Source organism: Leptonychotes weddellii, chromosome 7, assembly GCF_054177405.1.
Source record: "Leptonychotes weddellii isolate Sample4059 chromosome 7, ASM5417740v2, whole genome shotgun sequence".
Taxonomy (NCBI): Eukaryota; Metazoa; Chordata; class Mammalia; order Carnivora; family Phocidae; genus Leptonychotes; species Leptonychotes weddellii.
This window is the reverse complement of record NC_138375.1, coordinates 131,820,855-131,842,337: the sequence shown is the minus strand read 5'-3', so window position 1 is coordinate 131,842,337 and position 21,483 is coordinate 131,820,855. Positions and strand designations below refer to the sequence as shown.

The following is a 21,483-nucleotide window of genomic DNA, read 5'->3' as shown; positions in this document are numbered from 1 at the left end:
ACATCTTTTCCTGTCCTTAAGGGAACTCCAAAGATAATTTAACCTACACACCCACAGAATTAAAAATTAAAATGAATATAATGCCCTAATTGTAACAAAAAGTATTCACAATTAAATCGTAATACAGGGGCGCCTGGGTGGCTCAGTCAGTTAAGCGACTGCCTTCGGCTCAGGTCATGATCCCAGGGTCCTGGGATCGAGCCCCGCATCGGGCTCCCTGCTCCGCGGGAAGCCTGCTTCTCCCTCTGCCCCTCACCCTGCTTGTGTTCCCTCTCTCGCTGTGTCTCTGTCAAATAAATAAATAAAATCTTTAAAAAAAATCATAATACAGTCATAACATATGTCTCAATATGTAAATGTTTGGCTTGACTATATCGAAAACATGATTAATCAGGCACTTGAATGGATATGCAAAACGTCTATAAATACAACAGCTACAGATGCCACTGATCAAGCGTGCTGTGGGCAATCCAGAACTCAGCTGTGGGAAGGACACGGTGCTGTAGGAAGTAAGCCACTCTCAGCAAAGTAGCCGACAGTATGAACTACCACCTCCCTTCCATCTGCAGCATAGCCGCCTTCCTGGAAGATTCAGCGTCTACTGTGAAAGCAAAAACGCTATTTGCCTGTGTCCTTATGACGAGGCCCATCATTCCCCACAGCCAACTGTCCTGGTTTGTCCAGGACTGAGGGGGCCCCAGGATGCAGAACTTTCAGTGCTAAAACTGGGACAAGTTGATCATCCTGCTTTATACCTTGAAACAAACCAAGACTAACCAGGTTTCTCTATTTGGTTTGGCCCCCAAAATAAACCTGGATTGCCTAGAAAAATAACTTTCTCCTTGATTTTTGCAATGCTAATCTGCAGATATGTCACAACCATTGTGACTATAACAATCGTATCATAATGCAAACATTAATTTTACAGGTTTTTTTCCCTTAAATATTTTTATTTGATTAACCAGACTTTATGATGCCCACCTTCCTTGCAACTCTGCTCTATCCTCTCCGAGTGTTCCTTTGACAATATTAAAACGCGACAAATGAGCTCTCGACGCAGATCATTACAATCGGGCTTCTTCTTTGGTGAAGGCCTGGCAAGACACCGTGGGCATCTTGGCTTCAAGACCCGGTAGGGCTAGACTTCTGGCATTCTTGGCCCCGCCCCTGACAGGTGAGGAGCTCCCCCAGCCCACCCCAATAAGGGCCACCAAAGTCCTCCCCATGAATTTTTTTTTTTTTAAAGATTTATTTATTTGACAGCGAGAGAGCGCGCGAGAGCAGGAACACAAGCAGGGGGGAGTGGGAGAGGGAGAAGCAGGCTTCCCGCGGAGCAGGGAGCCCGATGCGGGGCTCGATCCCAGGACCCTGGGATCATGACCTGAGCCGAAGGCAGACGCTTAACGACTGAGCCACCCAGGCACCCCCTTCCCCGTCAGTTTTCAAATATCAGAAACCACCCAGGTGAAAACTATTATCCAAAACATGAGGGTCCCTGGTGAGAATTCAGGGGGTCTGTGAACCTGGACGGGAAAAATAAATTTATTTTTTAAATATTTATTTTATTTATTAAATTTAGCCATTCTTCCCCTAATGAATGGAGGTAGCAAAGCTCAGTATTAGCAAGACTTGTGCTTTTGTCCTCAGTGGAAACCACAGGAGTTTTCTTTTTTTTTTTTTTTAAAGATTTTATTTATTTATTTGACAGAGAGAGACACAGCGACAGAGGGAACACAAGCAGGGGGAGTGGGGGAGGGAAAAGCAGGCTTCCTGCGAAGCAGGGAGCCCCAGGCGGGGCTCGATTCCAGGACCCTAGGATCATGACCTGAGCCGAAGGCAGACACTTAACGACTGAGCCACCCAGGCGCCCCACCACAGGTGTTTTCGAATCACATGATAGTTGTTGCAGACACCCTAAGTTTCCAAACGACAGTAACGTTAGCTCCACCTCTGGGTCTCATTTCATGAGGGAGTGAAGTACCCTATAAGCTATATTTGACAATTACCAACAAGATTGCTTTTCATACACATATGTAATTTGGGAGGGTTCTACTTCAGAGACCCAGCAAAGGGGACATCTGGGAGCTGTGGGGTGGAGGCTGACGATGGCGTTTGGGAGCCAGAGCCCGAGCGGGAGCCCGAGCCCGGCGGGATGGGGAGGGGCGGGGCAGGGCGGAGCCGGAGCCGAGCGGAGCCGCCTGAGGTCGCAGATGCTCCGCCTTCCCGACGCTGAGCGCTGGCTCTCCGGGGTTAGCTCCAGGCCACCCGCCCCACAGCTGAGGACCGACTCCTGCTAAATCGACGCCCGGGGGCTGCGCGCCAGGCTGGCTGACCCGGGCTCGCGGGTCCTCGGGAGCGCGCGCGCCCGGACGCCGCTGCGGACAATGCTGCTGTTCCTGCAGCTGTTGCGTCTAGTGCCGAAGCTCGCGGCAGGTGACTGGGCGGAGAGGACGGGGGCGGGGGCCGGGGGGGGGGCGGAGAGGCGGGGGCCCTGGGGCAGAACCCCAGGGGCCGCCCGCCAGCGCGTGGTTGGGGCTAAAGGGAGGCAGGGAGCGATCGGAGGCCACTTCCGGGTTTGGGGACCGGGGATGGTGAGCTGGGGAGCAGACCCAGGACCGCAGGTGGCGTTGAGCCCTGGGTTAGAGCCCCCGTTTGCGGCCTCCACTGTGGCACCCGGATCTGGCTTAGAGTCCTGCGGGAAGCCGGCGGGACGCGGAGGGCTGGCGGTGACCCCGGCCTGGACGCAGCCGATGCCGTAGCTCCTCGGGGTCCCCGTGGCCCCCCCTCCGTAGGACGCCTTTCGGTTCCTGGGGCTGGGTCCTCCAGGAAGGTCCTTAGGGAAGCTCTGTGGGGGCAGAAATCTGAGAGGGCTGGCGCGTCCCCTGCCGGCTAGCTCGGGCAGCGCCCGCCCTTCATGGGGGGCGTCCCTGGAGGCGTGGCGAGGCTCTCCCGAGTTACGGTGGGTGTTGGGGGAGGAGGTGCAACGAGGATTTCTCTGACTTGGCCCGGAATTTCCATTCTTTCCCAGTTTTAATTCTTCTGGCATTGGTACCTGAGCCTGACCTCCTCCTGGATTCCCCCCGCCCGCTGCCATGGAGCACAGCCCCTCCCGGCCACACAGATGCCGGAACACTTAGCACACATGCGGAAGTGTCCACCGTCACAGCAGTTAACAGTGGCTGGTCACCCTCGCTCCAGGCTGTTCTAAGTGCTTCACATACAAGAAGCCATTTCAACTCACAGAACAATCCTCGATTTACTATTTACAGATTTAAACTAGGGCGCGGAGAGGACGCTTCCTGGCAGGATCTAAAGTCGGAGTTCTTAGCCTTTTTTATGCCTTGAACCCGGTCTCAGAATGTTTTTAATGCAAGAGATGAAATACATTTGGGGGGAGGAGGGGCGTCTGGGTTGTTCAGTGGGTTAAGCTTCGGACTCTTGATTTCGGTTCAGGTCATGAGGTGGAGCCCCCGCGTAAGGCTCCCCGCTGAGTGTGAGGTGGAGCCTGCTTAAGATTCTCACTCTCGCTCTCTCTCTGCCCCTCCCGCGCTAGCGTGCTCTCTAAATAAACAAACATAAATAGAAATACATAGGATTACAAAGGAATCTAGTTACGTTTCTATAAAGCTACTAAAACTTTTTAACTAGAAATATAAATGTGTGAGATGTAGTATGTGTGCTTCTAAGTTAACACATTAAATAATGCACCAAATAGCAACAATTCCCAGAATTGGGAATTAGAATAAAGCATATGTCCAGGTGTCTGCACCAACTGTCACCACAAAAGCACTTGTGGCTTCTTTCCAAATCCAAAGCAGGGGTTCTGCTAATCCTGCTGAGCTTTGTTGCCTTCACCATAGGAGAAAGGCTAGATTTCAGCCTTAGTGAAAGTAAAGAGGTTCTTTTTTCCCTCCAAATTGAGGCTCCTGAAGTCAACAGGATGGACCTTCAGGAGAATTCAGCCCTCAGCGCCCCATGGAAAACATTTGAAGGAGAATCACCTTGGATGTCTGGAAAGATTGGGGGAGAGTTTGGTCCTTGGGACAGGACCCCATGGGGCATGGGCCACTGTGTCTCTGGGCCAAGACTGTATTGGTTTTCAGGTTCATACAGTCCCCCCAACCCTCCCTGGGCATAATATAGGGGCATACAGGTGATTCCAATTCTGTGTGGCGGGATAGTCATGGGTGTTTGCACATAGGCCCTGTCTCCTTATGGAGGGAATGGCTGGGGCTGACCTAGGGAGTGGGGACCCCAAGCCAAGGAGGAGGGAAGGAGTGGAGAGATAACCCTGGGATGTACCCAACTGCAGGAGAGAGATGGCACATGGAAGGGAGGTAGCCAGGGGTTTGGGGCAGGCCCCTCACAATACTCCTGGATGCCAGGCTTTCCCTTCAGAAGCTAGGGAGTGAGGAAGTGGCTTTCATGGGGCAGATATCATGAGTGCTGCAGCAGGGAAGTTTGAAGTGGCTCAAACTTTAGAATCACCCAGAGGACTTGTTGAACTACAGAAAGCTGGACCCCACCCCCAGAGCTTCGGATTCAGTAGGGCTAGGTTGGGTCCTGCGAATTTGCATTTCTAGCAAGTTCCCAGGTGATGCTGATGCAGCTGGTCCTGGAACCACACTAGATGCACTAGCTTAGAATGTTCTTCCCTCCTTACCCACCCCACTGCCTCGTAACTCACAGCTGGTGAGGTCCCCTTCAGGTTTCAGCCTATAAGGCCTCTGACCCCAACACCTTCCCACCCCGGTGTGTTTCTGATGCCTGGGACTTCCTGCACCACAGCACTCATCAGCCCCACTCACCTTATTGGACCTACTTATTTATTTGTTCAGTTGCATCCTCCCTGTCAGACCTGAGCTTTTTCAGGCCCATGACCGTCTTGGTTTATCTCTGTCCCCACATACACCCCCACGTGGCTCAGTGCCTGGCTAGTAGTAGGTGCTCAACAGCTGTTTGCCAAGTGGGTAATATTGCAAGGGCACAGCTGAGCAAGTGGACAGAGCTGGGCAGGACCAGGCAGAACCACGAGGGTATGGGTTCTCCACCTGGTAGCATATAAGCATCACCTGGGAGGTTTCAATGCCTGCTAGTGTCCTCTCCTCTTCCCTCCAAACCAACTAAATTTATCAATAGCAGAAGTGTCAAAGCTGCCAGGAGGGGCTGGAGCTGGAGAACCTCTGGCAGAGGGAGAGGCAACCCAGTCCTGGCTTCCCTCTTAAGTGGGAAGAGTCAGGGCCTACCTCACAGGAATGCAGTAAAAATGCCATGAATCAATATTTCTAAAGCTCTGGCACCAAGACCCAGAACTCAGCGCTGTTGGTTTTACACCTCTGTGCTAAAGAAGTTTCCAGGCAATCCTGAGAGAAGGCTCCCACGTCCCTCTTCCCTTCCAATATGCCTCTCTTTGTCATTTCATACCATCCCTCTAAGCAGAGACAAGGATGTGTAGGGTATTTATGCCTTGGGATTCATATTTCCCTTTTCCATTTCCCCTTTGCAGAGAGTCCCTGGGGGCTGCCTGTGGTGGCCGATAGCCCGGCTTCCTTAGCGAAGGTGGTGATGGCAGAACTAGCCGACCTGAAGTTAGAAAACAAGCCATGGCCTGGAGGTAAGGCACTGCCTACCTGCTGAAAAAGGGGGCAAGATGGCAGAGGCCAGGAGCCCCCAGCATGCAGGAGGGCACCTCCACAGTCTGGGAATCTGGTAGACTGCCTTTGCTCAGGTGGAGGACACAGAGACCAGACCCTCTGGAGGGTGCCCCAGGGGGCTTCTTCACTCAAGTATCTTTCCCCACCCTCACCCCCCCAACACACACGCTCCAGCTCTCTTTTCCCCGTGCCCACCTCTCCCTTCCAGATAGGCTAAGCAAATGATGTCTGCAGAACCCTTCCTTCATGCCTACACTTCTTTATGTTTATTACCTCGCCGAATGCTCCAGCACTGTGGACCAGGTCAAGCAAGTGCCCTCACCCACAGATGAAGAAATCAAAGCCTGGAGCTGTGGAACAAGGCCACACAGCTAGACAGTGGCAATGCCACATGGATTGTAGGAAAGGGGTGGGGCACCTCCCTCTCCCACCAGTCAGAGAAAGAGGGAGGCTGTGCATAAGAGGGCAGGACTGCCCCTTTTTGCGGGGCTGGAGATGTGGCCCAGTGACCAGGACGCAGCAGTGAGGGAAGAAAGGGTGGCTGATGACACGGGGCCTGAGGCAGCAAAGGGCATGTGGCCACTTAGGCCATGTCACAGCATGAGCAGATTCCTCTGGGACATCTGCCATATGGCCCCCACTTCCTCCTGCTGTGGTCTCACCATGCCTGGCACTGACCGCAGGCTGGCAGGGGTGTTTCCTCCAAAACTACAGAGGTAGCCTGATGCTTCCTCACTCTGGGCTGGAGCCCCAGGCATGAGGATCCCTCCTGGATCCAGTTAGCAAGGAGGAGTCTAGTCCCAGCTCAAACTGTCCTCCTGGAGCAAAAAGACAAGTGTGGGCAGCCTGTGAGCCCCCACAGAGAGCAGGCTGGGCTCCCAGGACTGTCTAGTAGGCAGAGTAGACAGCAGTGGGATTTTCAGGGATGGTGGTCCCTCACTGGGTATGTGGGAGGCAGTAGCTGGAAGCCAGCTGAATGACGGGGCCACAATCATGAACTTGTCTTTGAATAGTTCCAACTCCCAGGATGGGCACTAGATGCCAGGCTGTAGACCATGGGTGAAAAAGTCCAAGGCAGAGCCGATGCCAGAAACCAGAGCTCCCATGGCAGGGAGGGGTAGCCCAGAGGCTGTATCCAGGCCATTCCAGGCACCATCTGGACAAGCCTAGGAAGGATTTGGGATTCAACCCCTTCTTTCACCTCCTACTGCTATCACCTACAGCTACTGAGTCACACCACCATTTTATGTTTCTCCCATGTTATTGCAAAAGCCTCAGAACACCAGAAGAATACTACTGCCCCAGGACCTTTCCACTGGCTTTCCCTTCTGCAGACCCGGAATGCTCTCTCCTAAACCTTTACACAGCTGGCTCCTTTAGGTCTTCATTCAGGAGTTTCCTTGGGGAGGGGGGCTTCCCCGTCCATTCTATCTAAAATTTTAAACCCCACCCCTAATACTTTGTATGTCTCTGCTTTGTTTTTTTTTCCCCTCAGAACTTATTGCTGGTCAGCCTGTCATACATTTTATTCATTTATCTTGCTTATCCTACATTCATGGAAGCTTCCTAAGAGCAGGCACTTGTAGCTCTTCTGCTTTCCCAGCATCCTCAGGGCCTCCGAGAGGGCCAGATAAACAGCAGGTGCTCAGAAAGTACTTGCTGAATGGGGCCACAGGGAGGGCCCCGCCTGGCCATATGGGCAAGGCTGGGCAGAGCTGAGCCCATTGAAACCGTGTCCAGGGTGGTGTCTGTGGAGGGCAGAAAGTGGGGAGATGCCATGGGGAGAGGGCTGCTCGTGTGTCCCCAGCCAGCCATATAGTGTCAGCCCTTCGTGGGTTCACTAAAGGGCAGGTGCAGGCCAGGGGACATCTTGAGAATCCGGGTGGCCCTGCTTTCCGCTACTTGGCAGGTGATTTTGCCTCTTTGGGGCTCAGTTTCCCCACTGGTCATAGATAGGCACAATAATACCTGCCCGGTAAAATTGTTATGAGGGTTAACAGAGCCAAAATTTCGTAAAGTGCTTAGGACAGGGCCCAGCACCTAAGTGCTTTAGAACTATTTTGTAACTTTACAAAATAAGACATGGATAGACTTCCCTTCATTTTTAACCAGAAGTAACTGGCCATTGAAGCACAGCTTTCGGAGGACATCCTTCTTCCTGGACTGTGCATCCTTCTCTCTGTTTCAGGATAGCAGGACCTCCAGGGCTCCTGGGTTTGAACTGTTCACTGAACTCACAAGACACAACAGACTTTGGTCTCATAGTATGTGTATTTGTTCTCTATAGCTGCTGTAACAAGGGGACCACAACTTGGTAGCTTAAGGACGGCATACTTTTATTCTCTTAGAGTTCTGGAGGTCAGAAGTCCAAAATGGGCTTCTCTGGGCTGAAACTAAGGTGCCGCGGGACAGTTCCCTACGGGGGCTCTCAGGAAGAACCCATTTCTTTGCCTTTTCCAGCTTCTAGAGCTGCATTCCTTGGCTCGTGGCACCTTCTGCCTCTTTGTTCCATCTTCCCATCCCCTTCTCTGGTAGTCATGGAGTGTCCTCTGTCCCCTTTCATAATGACACATTCAGGGCCTGCCTAGACAATCCAGGATAATCTCCCCATCTCAAGATCCTTAATTTAATCACATCTACAAAATCCCTGTTACCATATAAGGTAACATTCATAGGCTCCAGGGATATGTTAGGGGCCCAGAATTCAGCCTACCACACTGTGCGCCCTTAGCTGAGGAGGAGACAGGACAGAACATACAACATGCATGGCTTCTCCACCACCCAGGAGGCAACTACCCAAGGACACAGGCTCTTTGCCCTCCCTCACACCCAGGACAGACAGCTGCTGCAGATAGGAGCCAAGGAGCAGGTGGTCAGTCACCTTAGCGTAGAGAAGCCATAGCCTCTGTTCCTTTCAAGGTCTACATGCCTGCTCACAACTCCCAGCCCAGGAGCACCCCCAATAATCTTAACTCAGTGGTTTGCAAGGAAACAGCACCCTGAGAGTCCGTCATTTCCCCAGAGGCCCACACCAGCCCAGGCCTGATGTCAGCCCTTCACTCACTTTCAACATTGATCCCTCTCACCTCATGTAAGGTGTCACCAGTGCAAGAAGAGAGCTCCTCGTCCTTTTCCTAAGCTTAGAAAAAGCAGGCTCTGGGGAGAGAATCTGGGCTCCTCTCTTTCTAGTGCATGGCTTTGGGTACTGTACTCGCCCTCCCCTGGGCTCCTCAGTTCCCTCATCTGTGGGATGGGGCCAATCACACCAACGTCTTAGGTTTATACTAAGGACCAACTGAGATAATGAATGAAAAGCAGTTAGACTGGTGCAGGGCACAGAGCAGTCACTCTCCAAAAATGACAGCTGTGATCATCATCCTTGCCTTTCATGCTCTTGTTTTTTGTCCAACTCGATAAATGCCGGCGGTATCCACTGTGTGCCAAGCATGACGTTCTTTCTCCCCAAGACCTGTGGAAACAGTGGTGACACAGTCCGATGTATTGCCCGCCCCATGGAGCCCACAGTTTCACAGGGAGCACAGAGACTGCTCTGAGGGATGTCAGGGTGGAAGCAGGAGGGCTTCTTGGAGGAAAGGACACCTGAGCTGCAACCTGAGGGATGAGGGACATTGGCTGAGAGAAGAGAGGGAGCAGCCTGGGGCAGAAGGAACTGCAGGTACAAAGGGCCGGGGCAGTTTGCTGTGGCTGCAAGGGAGCTTAAATGGAGCTGTGAGGGTGGAGATGCGCTTGAGTCCTTTCACATTTGAATATTCAAATGTTGAGCATCCACTGTGTGCCAGAAGCTGTTCTAGGCTGGGAAAGAAGGATCCTTACAAGAATCTCTGCCCTTGGGGAACTGACATTACAGGGGAGAGACAGACTATTAACAAGAGAAACAGGTAGGGACACCTGGATGGCTCAGTGGGTTATGCATCTGCCTTTGGCTCAGGTCACGATCCCAGTGTCAGCGTCCTGGGATCGAGTCCCGCATCGGGCTCCTTGTTCATCCAGGAGCCTACTTCTCCCTCTGCCTGCAGCTCCCCCTGCTTGTGCTCTCTCTCTCTCTCTAACAAGAAAATCCTAAAAAAGAGAAACAGGTAAAGTGCGTATTCTCTATATGGTGGTAATGCTCTAGAGAAAACACTAGGGGGAGTGCTGGGAATGTAAATATTTAACAGAGTGGGCAAGGAAGGCTTCGCTGAGAAAGTAGCATTTGAGTAAAACCTTTTTTATTTTGTTTATTTATTTGAGAGAGAATGAGAGAGCACAAGCAGGGTGAGGGGCAGAGGGAGAATCAGACTCCCTGCTGAGCAGGGAGCGTGACGTGGAGCTCGATCCTGGACTCCGGAATCATGACCTGAGCCGAAGGCAGCACTTAACCAACTGAGCCACCCAGGAGCCCTGAGCAAAACCTTTTTTTAAAAAAAAAATGAAGTAAGGGAGGGGCCCCTGGGTGCTCAATCGGTTAAGCATCAGACCCCTGAATTCAGCTCAGGTCTTGATCTCAGAGTCATGAGTTCAAGCCCAGCATTGGGCTCCACAGTGTGGAGCCTATTTGGAAAAAATGAAGAAAGAAAGAGAGAAAGAAAGAAAGAAAATGAAGGAGTGAGCTGTGGGTGAGCCTCTGAGAAAGGTGGGGTAGGTTTTTTAAAGGTACAGCACTTGTTTTCATAGCTGGAGTCAGGGCAAGCTGCTAAATAGATTTCATCTCCAGCACCAAGTTGAGTGGATAAGCTGGTGCTTCTAGAGATGGTGGAGAACAAACCTTGAGGCAGCATTTGGACTTAAAGAGAAGAGATGACTAGCAATGTCTGGTGTAGGAACAGGAGGGAGCGGGGAATGGAGTCAAGATGCCACCAACTTGGCAGCAATGGTTCAAGCTAGGAAAGATGGCCCCGCTTTATCAGGTATCTCTGGAGAAGGAATAATTCCACAAAAATTAAACTGCCAAACAACCAATTTTTTTTATCATACCTTTTTAATTGTGAGATGGGAAACCAGATAATCACACTTACAGAGAAGAGTGTAAAGTATAAGTAAGTAAACCCTGAGTGGGGGCGGGGGGGGGAATGGGGGTGGAAAACTTCCTAGAAATAGAGATAAAGCCCACAAGTCTTAGCACATGAACTTTGGCCTCGATGTTTGACTGATTGATTGCCTGATTCTTTATTTAAACTATTTGGATGCCCTTATATTTTTAACTGAAATCCCCAGTTCTTGCTCTTACTGATGGCAAATACTCTGGATAGGTTTCCACCGCCGTCCCCATCAGTCACACCAGCCCACGGTGCCAATCCTGGCACGTGAGCCTGACTATTTTGTGTCTTCACAGGGACACACTCTCTCCACTACCACTACTTGGCCCTGTCAGAGCCAGGCCCGGGCCTTCCCCAGTTCCTGGCTATAGGCTACGTGGACAACTAGCCCTTCATCCATTACGACAGTCGTGTGGACAGGGCCAAGCCCCAGGCCCCGTGGATGGCAACCGTGGGCGCCCAGTACTGGGAGACAGAGACCCAGAAGCAGAGAGCCTGGGCAAAGGTGCAGCAGGTGGAGACGTGGACCGTGATGGGCTACCACAACCAGAGCAGTGGTGCGTCAGAGGCTCCTATTGCCCCACCTCTTCCTTCCTTCACACTCTGCATGCAGACCCTCTAGGCAGCCATGCCCTTCCATTAGGGGACAGAGGCCACCCTACTGAGCCCGGAAGAGGGTGCAAGGCATGCTCCTGGTGCATAGCTCTATCCCCACAGCAAGCGGGGGCCCGCAGAATTTGTTGTGGCTTCAGTAGCCAGCCCATGGGGCCAGCACAGCAAGCATCCACAGTAGCTCGGGCCCCACAACACCTCCACTTCAGCTACCCAGGGTTCCAGACTCCAGCAGACTGGCAGAGGCTTTTCCCTCCCTCACACCCACCCCCAGGCTCTCAGACACCAACTCTGCCATGCAGGGAGGGAAGCCAGATGAACCTGAACGAGGCAGACAGCTCAGGGTGGGAGAGAGAACCTAGCTGAGGACCTCTGCTCTACCCAATGCCAAGGAGGAAGAGGAGCATTTCCCTCAGGCCCCAGCTTCCGTCTCTCACCGCGACAAGCTCACGCCCCCTGCTGGCTGCTGCCAGCGCTGCATGAACACACCACCTGTTCACAGCCCTTTCCCACTCTGGGCCTGGAAACCCAAACGTAGGTATAAAATCCCGTAGGTATAAAAGCCCGAGACTGGGGAGAGCTGCACATTAGCCCAGGGGCCCCAGGATAAGCGCCCCCAGTCCCCAGTCGCTGTGCTAGCAGCCAGGCTCACATCTGAACGTGTCTTTCACATCTCTGATTTTGCCCAGTCTTACCATGAGGACCTCTTCCATCCATAAGTAGCTGAGTTCTTATGATGTCTCTAGTGATGAACTCAAGTGTCCTCCCGTGAGAGGCCCAACAGGCTTCTCAGCCCTGGCTGCTCATGACAATTACCCGGGGAGCATTTGTTTTTTTAAATGCCGCCACCCTGCCCCCCACCCTTTGGAGACACCCAAGGGTGCTGGGCTTCTCTCCGGCTCTCAGGGATCCACCCCATAGCCCATGCAAACTGCAGCCTTCTCGCCCACATGCACAGGCATGCACAGCACTCAGCGGATGTTCGGCTGTGAGATCAGGGAGGACGGCTCTACCAGCAGCTTCTGGCAGTTTGGCTTTGACGGGCAGGACCACCTGTCCCTGGACCTGGAGACTCTGAGCTGGGTGTCAGCCAAACCTGCAGCCATGCGGACCAAGAGCTGGTGGGAGATGGAGCGCTGCTATGCTGAGTATGACAAGGCCTACCTGGAAGGCCTCTGCCTCATTTCCCTGTGCAGGTACCTGGAGCTGGGAGGCCAGAGCCTCACCCGGAAAGGTAAGGTGCAGCCTGTGGCCACACAGAGGGGCCCATACTCCCGTGCTCAAGAGTCTGGGGGGAGGGGCGGTGAGGAGGCAGACTGTGTTCCCCTGGCTCAGATAAGCCCACTGAGCCCCAGAAAGAAGGCCGACTAGCCAAGGGCTTCCTCATGTAGAGCAGGACAGAAGCCTCGACCTCGGGCCCTCATTCCAGGTGAGGTGGACCACACTGTGGTCTTGGTAAATGAGGCCCTGATTCTTTGCCTCATTTTATTCATCCACAGAGTAGGTTAAACTAGGTGGCTCATAAGGCCCTTTGGGGGTTTAACATCCTGTGATTCTCCTTCAGAAATGGAATTCAGGCCCCAGGGGATAGCATCCCTCACTAGGCCAGTCCCTGGACTACTGGGGACTGCCAGGGAAGCTGAGGCCCTTTGCCCCTCTGCCCCCACACACCCCTCATGCTAAACATGCTCCTCAGATTCTAGGTGGATCCTATACTTCTCCTGACTCCAGCCAGCAGGGCTGGAAATACAAGGACTGGGATGGACACTAGGGAAGGTGGGTGCTTGGGGGTGCTGCGGCAGAGGTCTCGCTGGCTGCTAGTGGGTCGGGCTGGTCAGAGCACCCAACACACCATGGACGTCTGGTGATTGAGTGGCAGGATGTGAATCAGCTGAGGCAATGGGGGAGGACATTCCTTGAAGGGAAAGCAGGGCAAATAACATCAAGAGATGTGTTTATGAGAGCAGAGTGTGGTGGGTCAGAGCTCAGGCACTGGAGCCTAGCCTCCAGATCTACATCCTGGCTCCAGGACTTGCTGGCTGTGGACCTTGGGCAAGTCACTTGCCCTTTCTGTGCCTCAGTGTCCTTGTCATTATTACAGGGATGGTCACAATAGCCCCTGCCTCCCAGAAGCACCATACTGGTGTCTTAAATGAATGTTGAGCTCTCATCCAGCACCAGGAGATATTATACACCTATCACCTGGTGGATTAGTCAGAAATCTCCACAGAAAGAGAACCAACAGGATGTGGAGAGAGAGAGAGAGAAAGAGACATATTTAAGGAATTAGCTCGCGTGACTGTGGAGGATCGGGAGTTCCAAGATTTGCAGTTGGCAAGCTGGAGACCCAGGAGAGCCAATGTTTCCGTTTGAGTCCATAGACAGGAAAAGACTGATGCCCCAGCTGCAAGAGATCAGGCAGAGGAGTTCCCTCTTAAGACTGGGACTTTTTGTCCTGTTCTGATCCTCAAGTGATTGCGTGGGGCCCACTCACATTGGGGAGAGCAATCTGCTTTACTGCATCTACTGATTCAAATGTGAATCTCACCCAGAGTAGTGACTGACCAAATGGCTAGGCACCATGTGGCCCAGTAAAGTTGACACATAAAATGAACCGTCACACCTGGATGATGTCATTTGGGACAACCCTGAGAGAAAAGAACAAAGAATCCCCATCAGGCCCTGAGGGACTGGGGGATTGTGGACAGGAGTCAGGCTAGGCTTTAATTCCAGGCTGTCTGATTCCAGAGCTACACTCGTGACCACCTCCTTCCAAAGTGAGGGAAGAACCATTATTCTTGCCTTCACTCAACCTCATTAGGCACCTACCATGTGCAAGAAGTCATGGGGGACGTATGTAAAGTCTCTGAGAAAACCATAGGGTTTCAGGGCACCTGGGTGGCTCAGTCATTAAGCATCTGCCTTTGGCTCAGGTCATGATCCCAGGGTGCTGGGATCGAGCCCCGCATCGGGCTCCCTGCTCAGTGGGAAGCCTGCTTCTCCCTCTCCCACTCCCCCTGCTTGTGTTCCCTCTCTCGCTATGTCTCTCTCTGTCAAATAAATAAATAAAATCTTAAAAACAAAACAAAACAAAACAAAAACCATAGGGTTTCTGTGGGAAGGAGGGGGTTGTCAACATAGGACCCAGCAGTCCCACCCAGGACCTCCCTGGAGATTGGGGGCAGGAAGTCACAGGATTGTGCCCCTTTGGGATGGTTGGCAATGGGTCATCCCTTCCTCAAACATTGGTTGAATGCCTTACCTGGAGAGAGACCTTGTCTCCATCTCCACCCTGGAAGATGCTAGGGGAGCCCATGATCAAACACAAGGAAATGGGCAGAGAGCAGCCTCTCACCAGCCTTCCACCCTCAACCTCTCTCTGCAGAGCCGCCCACAGTGCAGGTGACAAGACACACAGCCCAGGACGGGGGCATCACACTGAAATGCTGGGCGCGGGGCTTCTACCCACGGGACATCTCACTGAGCTGGTGGCTGGGTGAGGAGGAGCTGGTTCTAGAGACTGAGTATGTGGAGACACGCCCCAGTGGAGATGGCACCTACCAGACGTGGGCGGCGGTGCGGGTGCCAGCCGGGATGGAGGACCGGTACACTTGCCATGTGCAGCACTCTGGCCTGAACCATATTCTCACTGTGGCGTGGGGTGAGGAGCTGGGTTTGGCAGAGAGGACGAGGAGGAGCAGGGGAGGGTGCCAGGGGACCCAGAGATAGTGCCATGGCCTGAGGCTGGTGCCCCCTTTCCTCTGCCTTCCGCAGAAGCCCCCTCTCATCCATGGATAACCAGTGCTCTGCTTATCTCCACCATCTTCACCATCACTTTCCTGCCAGTGGCTGGAGTGTTGATCTTCATCCAGCAGTACTCTCAAGGTAGGCAGGGAAGAAAAACAGGGGCGGGAGGCCCTCACAGCTGGCCAAGCCCTGTAGGGAGAAATGCTCTGCTCCCATCCTTCCACCAGAACGATTCCCTCCTGGGGAGCAGCAACTACTCTTGAGCCCCTGCCCCCATCTATGGAAAAGCCCAAGCATCCCCCCACATAGCCATATATCGTCCTGAGGACCCTGCGGATCCCACAGCCAGGGAAGACCCCTAGGTCTGACCTTGGAAAGGCCCCAGAGGGGGAGAGGGAATGGAAGGTGGGGACCCAGGACCCCACCTCTGCCTACCACCCACCTAATCTCTGGTTTTGTGTTCTTTTTCTCCCCACAGCCAGGAATCAGGAATCTTGCCAAAAAGCCCCAGGTGATTGTGGGATGGGCGGGTTGGGGAGAGGAAGCCCCAGGTGCTCCCAAGCAAGGCTAAGATGCCTGAGAACCAAAGATGGAGGCAGGGTGGTGGGTGAGCGCTGTCTGTCTCCAGCATGGCCCCATCCCTCGCTCCCTCCCGCCATCCAGGAGCCAGGTGGAGGGGGTAGGGAGCCACCACTGACTTTGGGGGAGGGCTGGGGAGCAGGCCAGGTCACCTCCCTACCTCCTCCCTGCAGGTGGAGAGGACCCTGCAGTGAGAGTGGAGGCTGCTCAGCTGCTCTGCTGACACAAGTGCACAGTCACAGGTCAACGAGGTGTTTTGTGGGGTGTTTGGGGGCCTCCAGGGTGCTAGCTGGCTGGCCGTGGTGACCCGGCTGGGAAGGGCCCTCCCTACCCCCAAAAGGAGCCCTCCACGGCACCGTCAGCCTCGTTACAAGCAGTCTGTGCCACTAAGCTAGCTTTCACCATCTTCCTGAAGTCCTTTTGAAACTCGAATTGTCTTCTGTTTGGGGGGTGGGGGGGTGGGCGGTAATAATTCCTCGGCTCACGCTTAACAATTTGCAGAATACTTTCATGTTCAGTGTAAACCCTGCTTAAGTCCCTCAGGTACTCTGTAAGTTTGGCGATGTTATTCTCACCTCCAGTTCCCCAACATGAAAATGGAGTCTCTGGGCAGTTAGGGAAGAACCAGAACAACAGTCAAGGAGTTATGGGGGCAGCATCCTGACCCCATCTGCTGGCATCTGGAAGAAGTGTCCAAATGCCTGCCTCTTTGTATAAGTGTGTTCTTGTGTGTATGTATATTTTCTTTTGTAAAGGTGATTAAAGTGTTGGGGGTGGTGAGGGTGTGTGGTTCTGGGAGCATGAGGGGGAGGGGGTCCATGATGTATGTGCAGGTGTGTAGGGGGTGAGGGTGTATGAGGAGGTGTGTGGTGTGAGGGGGTGAGGGTCTGTGTGTGGGTGGTATCTTTCTGTGGATGAGGACAAGTTCAGAGGGACGGCTGCCCAGGGGCCTGTTAGCTGAGGGGAGCTGAAGGATGGGAAATGATATGGTCAGAATTTTCCATCCTGTCCTTTTGGATGGTTTGAAGTTTTACAGTAAGGGAAAGAGGAGTTTCACCTTGTCCTGTGGAAATGCTTGTTAAGATTCTTGTTAAGGGTGTGTCTGGGGAAGGTCCAGCCTCACCTCCGAATTTTCAGTGGAACAGAAACCCCACATCTCCCTTGTGAACAAGAATCTCCTGGGGAGCACACATTTTTATTTATTCAGAAAGCAGTTCCAGTCTCATGGCCATCTGATGTGCAAGGGGAGGGGACTCCAGAGCCACAGCAACGGGACCACTCCACCGTCATAAAGGACACAAGGCTGGGCCCCTCGTAGGGCAGGGCCCCCGGAGGACCCCAAGGTATGACAGAGCCTCTTCTGGGACTTCTGAAACCTTCCTGTCTGCAGCCCTGGGAGGCCCCAAGCCCAAGGATGTGAAAGATTTGTGATACTAAGAAAAGATTCATCTGCCCTGGTGGCCTGAAGGGCCTCAGCAGGGAGCTCCGAACTATCTGATTGTACTGAAAATGAAAATGTGTCTTAGATGTCTGTCTGCCTCTCCTCGTAATGCCATCGTGATCCATGTGTACAAAACAGGGTTCTGAGCACTTTACAGGTACTAAGCTGTTCAATCCTCATGGCACACCTGGGCGGGAGAATTAATAATCCTGTGCTACAGGAAAGGAAATGGAAGCCCAAGGTCCTACGGCTGGTTCATGCCGGAGCCAGGAGGGAGGCCAGGAAGTCTGGCTCCAGTCTGGGCACCTCACCATTGAACCGCCATTGTGCCATTCTGGAAATGGGCATGTAAGTCCAGGTCTGCAATCCCTTATCTGCGGTTCTAAAATGCAAAACCCCAAACCAGAATTTTCTTCCTGATTTTGGCATCAAAACCCAACCTGAAGTGAAATGAGGCTACCTGTGGGCCATTGGGCCTTTTCACAATTTTCCACAGAAGTACTGATGTCTTTGGTTACATTGTGTCACCCCAGACAACCTCTGGAGATGTTATGTAATGTTCAGCATCTGCACCTTGGCACTTTCTAAAACCCAAAGAATTCTAAATTCTTAAATATATCTGGCCCGAAGGGTTTCACGTAAGGGCTTGTGGACCTGTATTAATAAGGGTTTGTGACAATAAAGGTTTTATTTTTACAGTTGTCTAATGGTACGGTAAAAAAAAAGTTGGGGCACAAAGTGGGTCTGGCCCCCACCAATGGAAGGGCACACATGGTCAAAACTTCCCTGAGGCAGGGTGAGGGCCCAGGGTATTGGTGGAGAAGCAGATGGTGGGGAGGCTGTTCTCCCCTTTCCTGAGTGCCTTCCTCTGCTAGAACAGTTCACACCCCTGACAGAATCTGGTCTTCCTGCGGCTAAGGGCACTGCCACCCTGACCTTCACGGAGTATCTGCTCTGTAACTGCATTATGAGATCTTGGAAACTGAGCAATGCTTCGGCTTTACTTTGTATTCCCTTACAAGCTAGTTCAGTGTTTTGCCCATGGAACCATAGAATACTTTTTAGACCTAAAGGGACCCTAACGCATCTCTACAAGCCCCTGATAATTTGACATTCTCACTCCCACACACACACACACACCCCACCACCATCATGCTGCCTTCCTTGGCCTCTCACATTAGAGTCCCTCCTGTCCAGGATGTCTGCGCTCTCCAGAGCGCATCTCTCTCCCCCTCTCTCTCTTACCTTCCACCCATACCCCAAGCACATATTGGTTTAAGTCTGGTGCACCTGCAAAAATTGAGGCAAAGGAACACGATCAACCAGCACCCCACGGCCAGGTGGGAGGTGAACCTGGGTGTCCTGAGTCTAATTTCACAGAGGGATGAACAGGCCCAGAAAGTATGGCAGTCTGCCCTAACCCAGGCTTTGCTCCCACCCCCATTTTTGCTTCTCTACTTAGCAATCAATGGCTGGTCAGTGATCTCAACCAAAGACAGGGGCCCTGGACCCAGCTGGACCAGCCCAGACGCCTGCCTGCCTCCCTGGTTCCTTCTTCAGCACTCTTTCCAGGAGAGAAGCTTGTGAGAAGACAGAAGGCAAATGCAGAGGGACTTCATCTTAGCCTTAAGTGTTGCCCTGGGTGCCCCCCAATAACGACCACAGTCTTAGCAGTGGATAGGGGCAGGAGGGCAAATGAGGAGGGCTCTGAGTACCCCTGGAAGCAGTAAAGGGGCCTACAAATCTGGCAGGGGCAGGACAGCAACTTTGAAAAAAAAAAAAAATGCAGACCTGCGGGAAAAGCAGCCTTTTCACCCAGCAGGACATTACTTCCACTAGCTGCTCCTGGGAACTGCTTCCCTCTCTCAGCCCACACCGGGCTGGCCTTGGCTCATGACCATGGGATCTCCACGTGCAGACCATCCTCTCGCTCACAGAGGCCAGGACATCTCCCCTGTGGGAGGAATGCTACTAGACTTCTAGTCCTCAGGCCACCCTGATATACCCCTACACTGACACAAACCTTACCTGCTAACCCTCTGGAGTCTGGTCCCAGACCACAACTTTTTTTAGGCCAACCATACTTAGGGCAAAATTCAGTGTGGCCTGGCTGGAACCCAGCCGTGATGATGTTTTAAATGAATAAATGCATTGATTAATAATTAATATTCAGTGAAGGATATTAGATTCTATGCCCACCAAATACAAGCCTTTTTTTTTTAAAGATTATTTTAGAGAGAGAGAGAATGAGCAGGAGGGGCAGAGGGAGAGAGTATTCGAAGCAGACTCTACATTGAGCACAGAGCCCAACACAGAGCTCCATCCCACGACCCCGAGATCACAACCTCAGCCGAAACCAAGAGTCAGATGCTTAACCAACTGCGCCACCCAGGTGTCCCCAAATACAAGGCTTTCTTACAAGCCATCTCCAATGCAGCCTCAGTCCCCCCAAGTAACTGCATTGCTCCAGTCCCAGAATGCCATGCCTGTGCTCCCCACAGCCTCCAGGAACTCTCTGAGACTTGTGCTCAAGCCACCTCCTGGAAGCCCTCCTAGCCATCCTTGCTCTGAGGTCCCATGATGCCCACAGCACATGGCTCTGGGCTATCTCTAGGACATGTCCAGGTAGTCAGGGTCTGGCCAGTAACAAAGCCCAGCAGGAAGGCCCATACCCGGGGTTGGCCGTTTTTTTTTTCCCCCTCCTCTAACTTCCTGAAGAAGCTCACAGACCAATGTACACAGGAGAGGACTAAAGACCCAGGCTGTTTCATCGGTGTCTTTTTAGCCTCGTCCCTATGCTGCCACATAACTGAATAGCAAGTTTCAGAATGGAGTCACACAGCATCACCTCAAGGCAAACAGCAGGAGAGAAGGGATTCAGCCTGCCAGCTCCCTATGCCAAACGGCTGACCCTCAGGCAGGCTTCTCCAGGCCTGCTTGCTGGCCACGTTGATGGAGCCATCTGCTAAAGCAAGTCCAGGACAGGGAGAGACCCAAAGAGTCAACGAATCACAGCAGGGATGGAGAGAAGCTGGGCCTGAGTTAAGGGAAAGGAAGGCTGTTACCAAAATCCACTTCCCACTCACAGCACCAACTCAGAGAGAAGGCAGAGTAGGTTGGCAACCACCTCCTGAGGCATTTGCCTGGGAAGAAACAGAGAAGCCAGCCAGTGGGAGGGAGCTGGGGGGTGCCTGGGAAGGTTGGGAGGGGAAGAATCCTGCAGGCTCCAAGGGGGGGGGGGTGTCTCTCATCCAGGTTAGGCCCCTGCCTGACCACGAATCAGATGGGACTGGGTGGGGGGGAGGGGAGGTTCTTCTCAGGAGCTCTCAGGTGGATTCTTTTTTTTTTTCTCAGGTGGATTCTTAATCACACAGCCTCCCTGCTCTTCTCTGCCTGAGCACCAGGGGAGAAGACACAGGGGGAACTTGTCCTGGATCACCTGTCCTCCATCCAGCCTCTATCCCCATCAGGAGATGAGGGGCCTGGCACTCATCATCTTCAATTCTAAAGGCTAGCTGGGCAGAAGGTAAGGAGAAGAGAAGGCCCCTTGAGAAAAATGATTTGGGGGACAGGCTGAGCTTGAGGTCTCCCCTAAAATCTCTGAAGATAAGAACACACTGCTCCTGAGATCCCTAAGTTTGTGTGCTGCCTGAAGACTGGTATCTCATGCTGGCTGGCCTGGCCTACTCTGGGGAGATGCCCAGCAAGGAGAGGCCTGGGGTAGCACTCCAGTGGTCTGGTTACAGCCTCTCACTCAGCCTCAGGGTCCCACTCTGGTCCAGCCCAACACACCCCGGTTTCCAAGGAGCCCATTCCCCCTCCACCACCACCCAGGCAACTCTGACCAAGCCGGGTTGCCTGAGAAACAGCGCGGCAGGTTGTCACCGGCGCTTACAGAAACGGAGACTGTGTGTTCTGGAGGGTTCAGAGGAGAGCAGACTGATTTCTCTGCTCTGGGACAGAGGTTTGGGTGCAGCCATTTTTGCTCTGACCCCCAGAAGAGGCAGAAGAGGCACTGAAAGCCACCAGAGAACAAAAGCTCAAAAACTCAAAAAACCGGTTTCCAAGGAGCCCATTCCCCCTCCACCACCACCCAGGCAACTCTGACCAATGGCCAAAGTGCAGGGGACTCTTAATTCCAAGGTTTAAATAATAGTTAAGTAAGATGTACAAAAAACTGGGACACCTGGGTGGCTCAGTTGGTTAAGCATCTGCCTTTGGCTCAGGTCATGATCCCAGGGTCCTGGGATCAAGTCCCACATCGGGCTCCCTGCTCAGGAAGGAGTCTGCTCTCCATCCCTCTCCATCCACCTCTCCCCTTGCTCTTGCTTTCTCTCTCTCTCTCTCTCTCTTGCTCTCGCTCAAAAAAATAAATAAAATCTTAAAAAAAAAATGTACAAAAAAACTAAACATA

At 52.8% G+C, this 21,483-nt stretch overlaps 1 protein-coding gene across 4 annotated transcripts; it reads left to right on the top strand.

Moving 5' to 3' along the window:
- The first annotated feature begins 2,211 nt into the window (after positions 1-2,211).
- LOC102735909 (class I histocompatibility antigen, Gogo-C*0203 alpha chain-like) lies at positions 2,212-17,765 on the top strand. 4 transcript variants are annotated; one of them, XM_081827266.1, is made up of 8 exons: positions 2,216-2,433; positions 5,507-5,614; positions 10,987-11,247; positions 12,261-12,536; positions 14,688-14,963; positions 15,077-15,187; positions 15,528-15,560; positions 15,802-17,765. In XM_081827266.1, exons 3-8 carry the CDS (start codon positions 11,133-11,135, stop codon positions 15,849-15,851), a joined length of 861 nt encoding a protein of 286 aa, XP_081683392.1. In that variant the 5' UTR covers positions 2,216-2,433; positions 5,507-5,614; positions 10,987-11,132; the 3' UTR covers positions 15,852-17,765. The 4 variants fall into 4 exon arrangements, with proteins under 4 accessions (XP_081683391.1, XP_081683393.1, XP_081683392.1 ...); XM_081827265.1 differs by lacking the exon at positions 10,987-11,247 and having other exon boundaries at positions 2,212-2,433; XM_081827267.1 differs by lacking the exon at positions 5,507-5,614 and having other exon boundaries at positions 2,215-2,433.
- Positions 17,766-21,483: the final 3,718 nt, after the last annotated feature.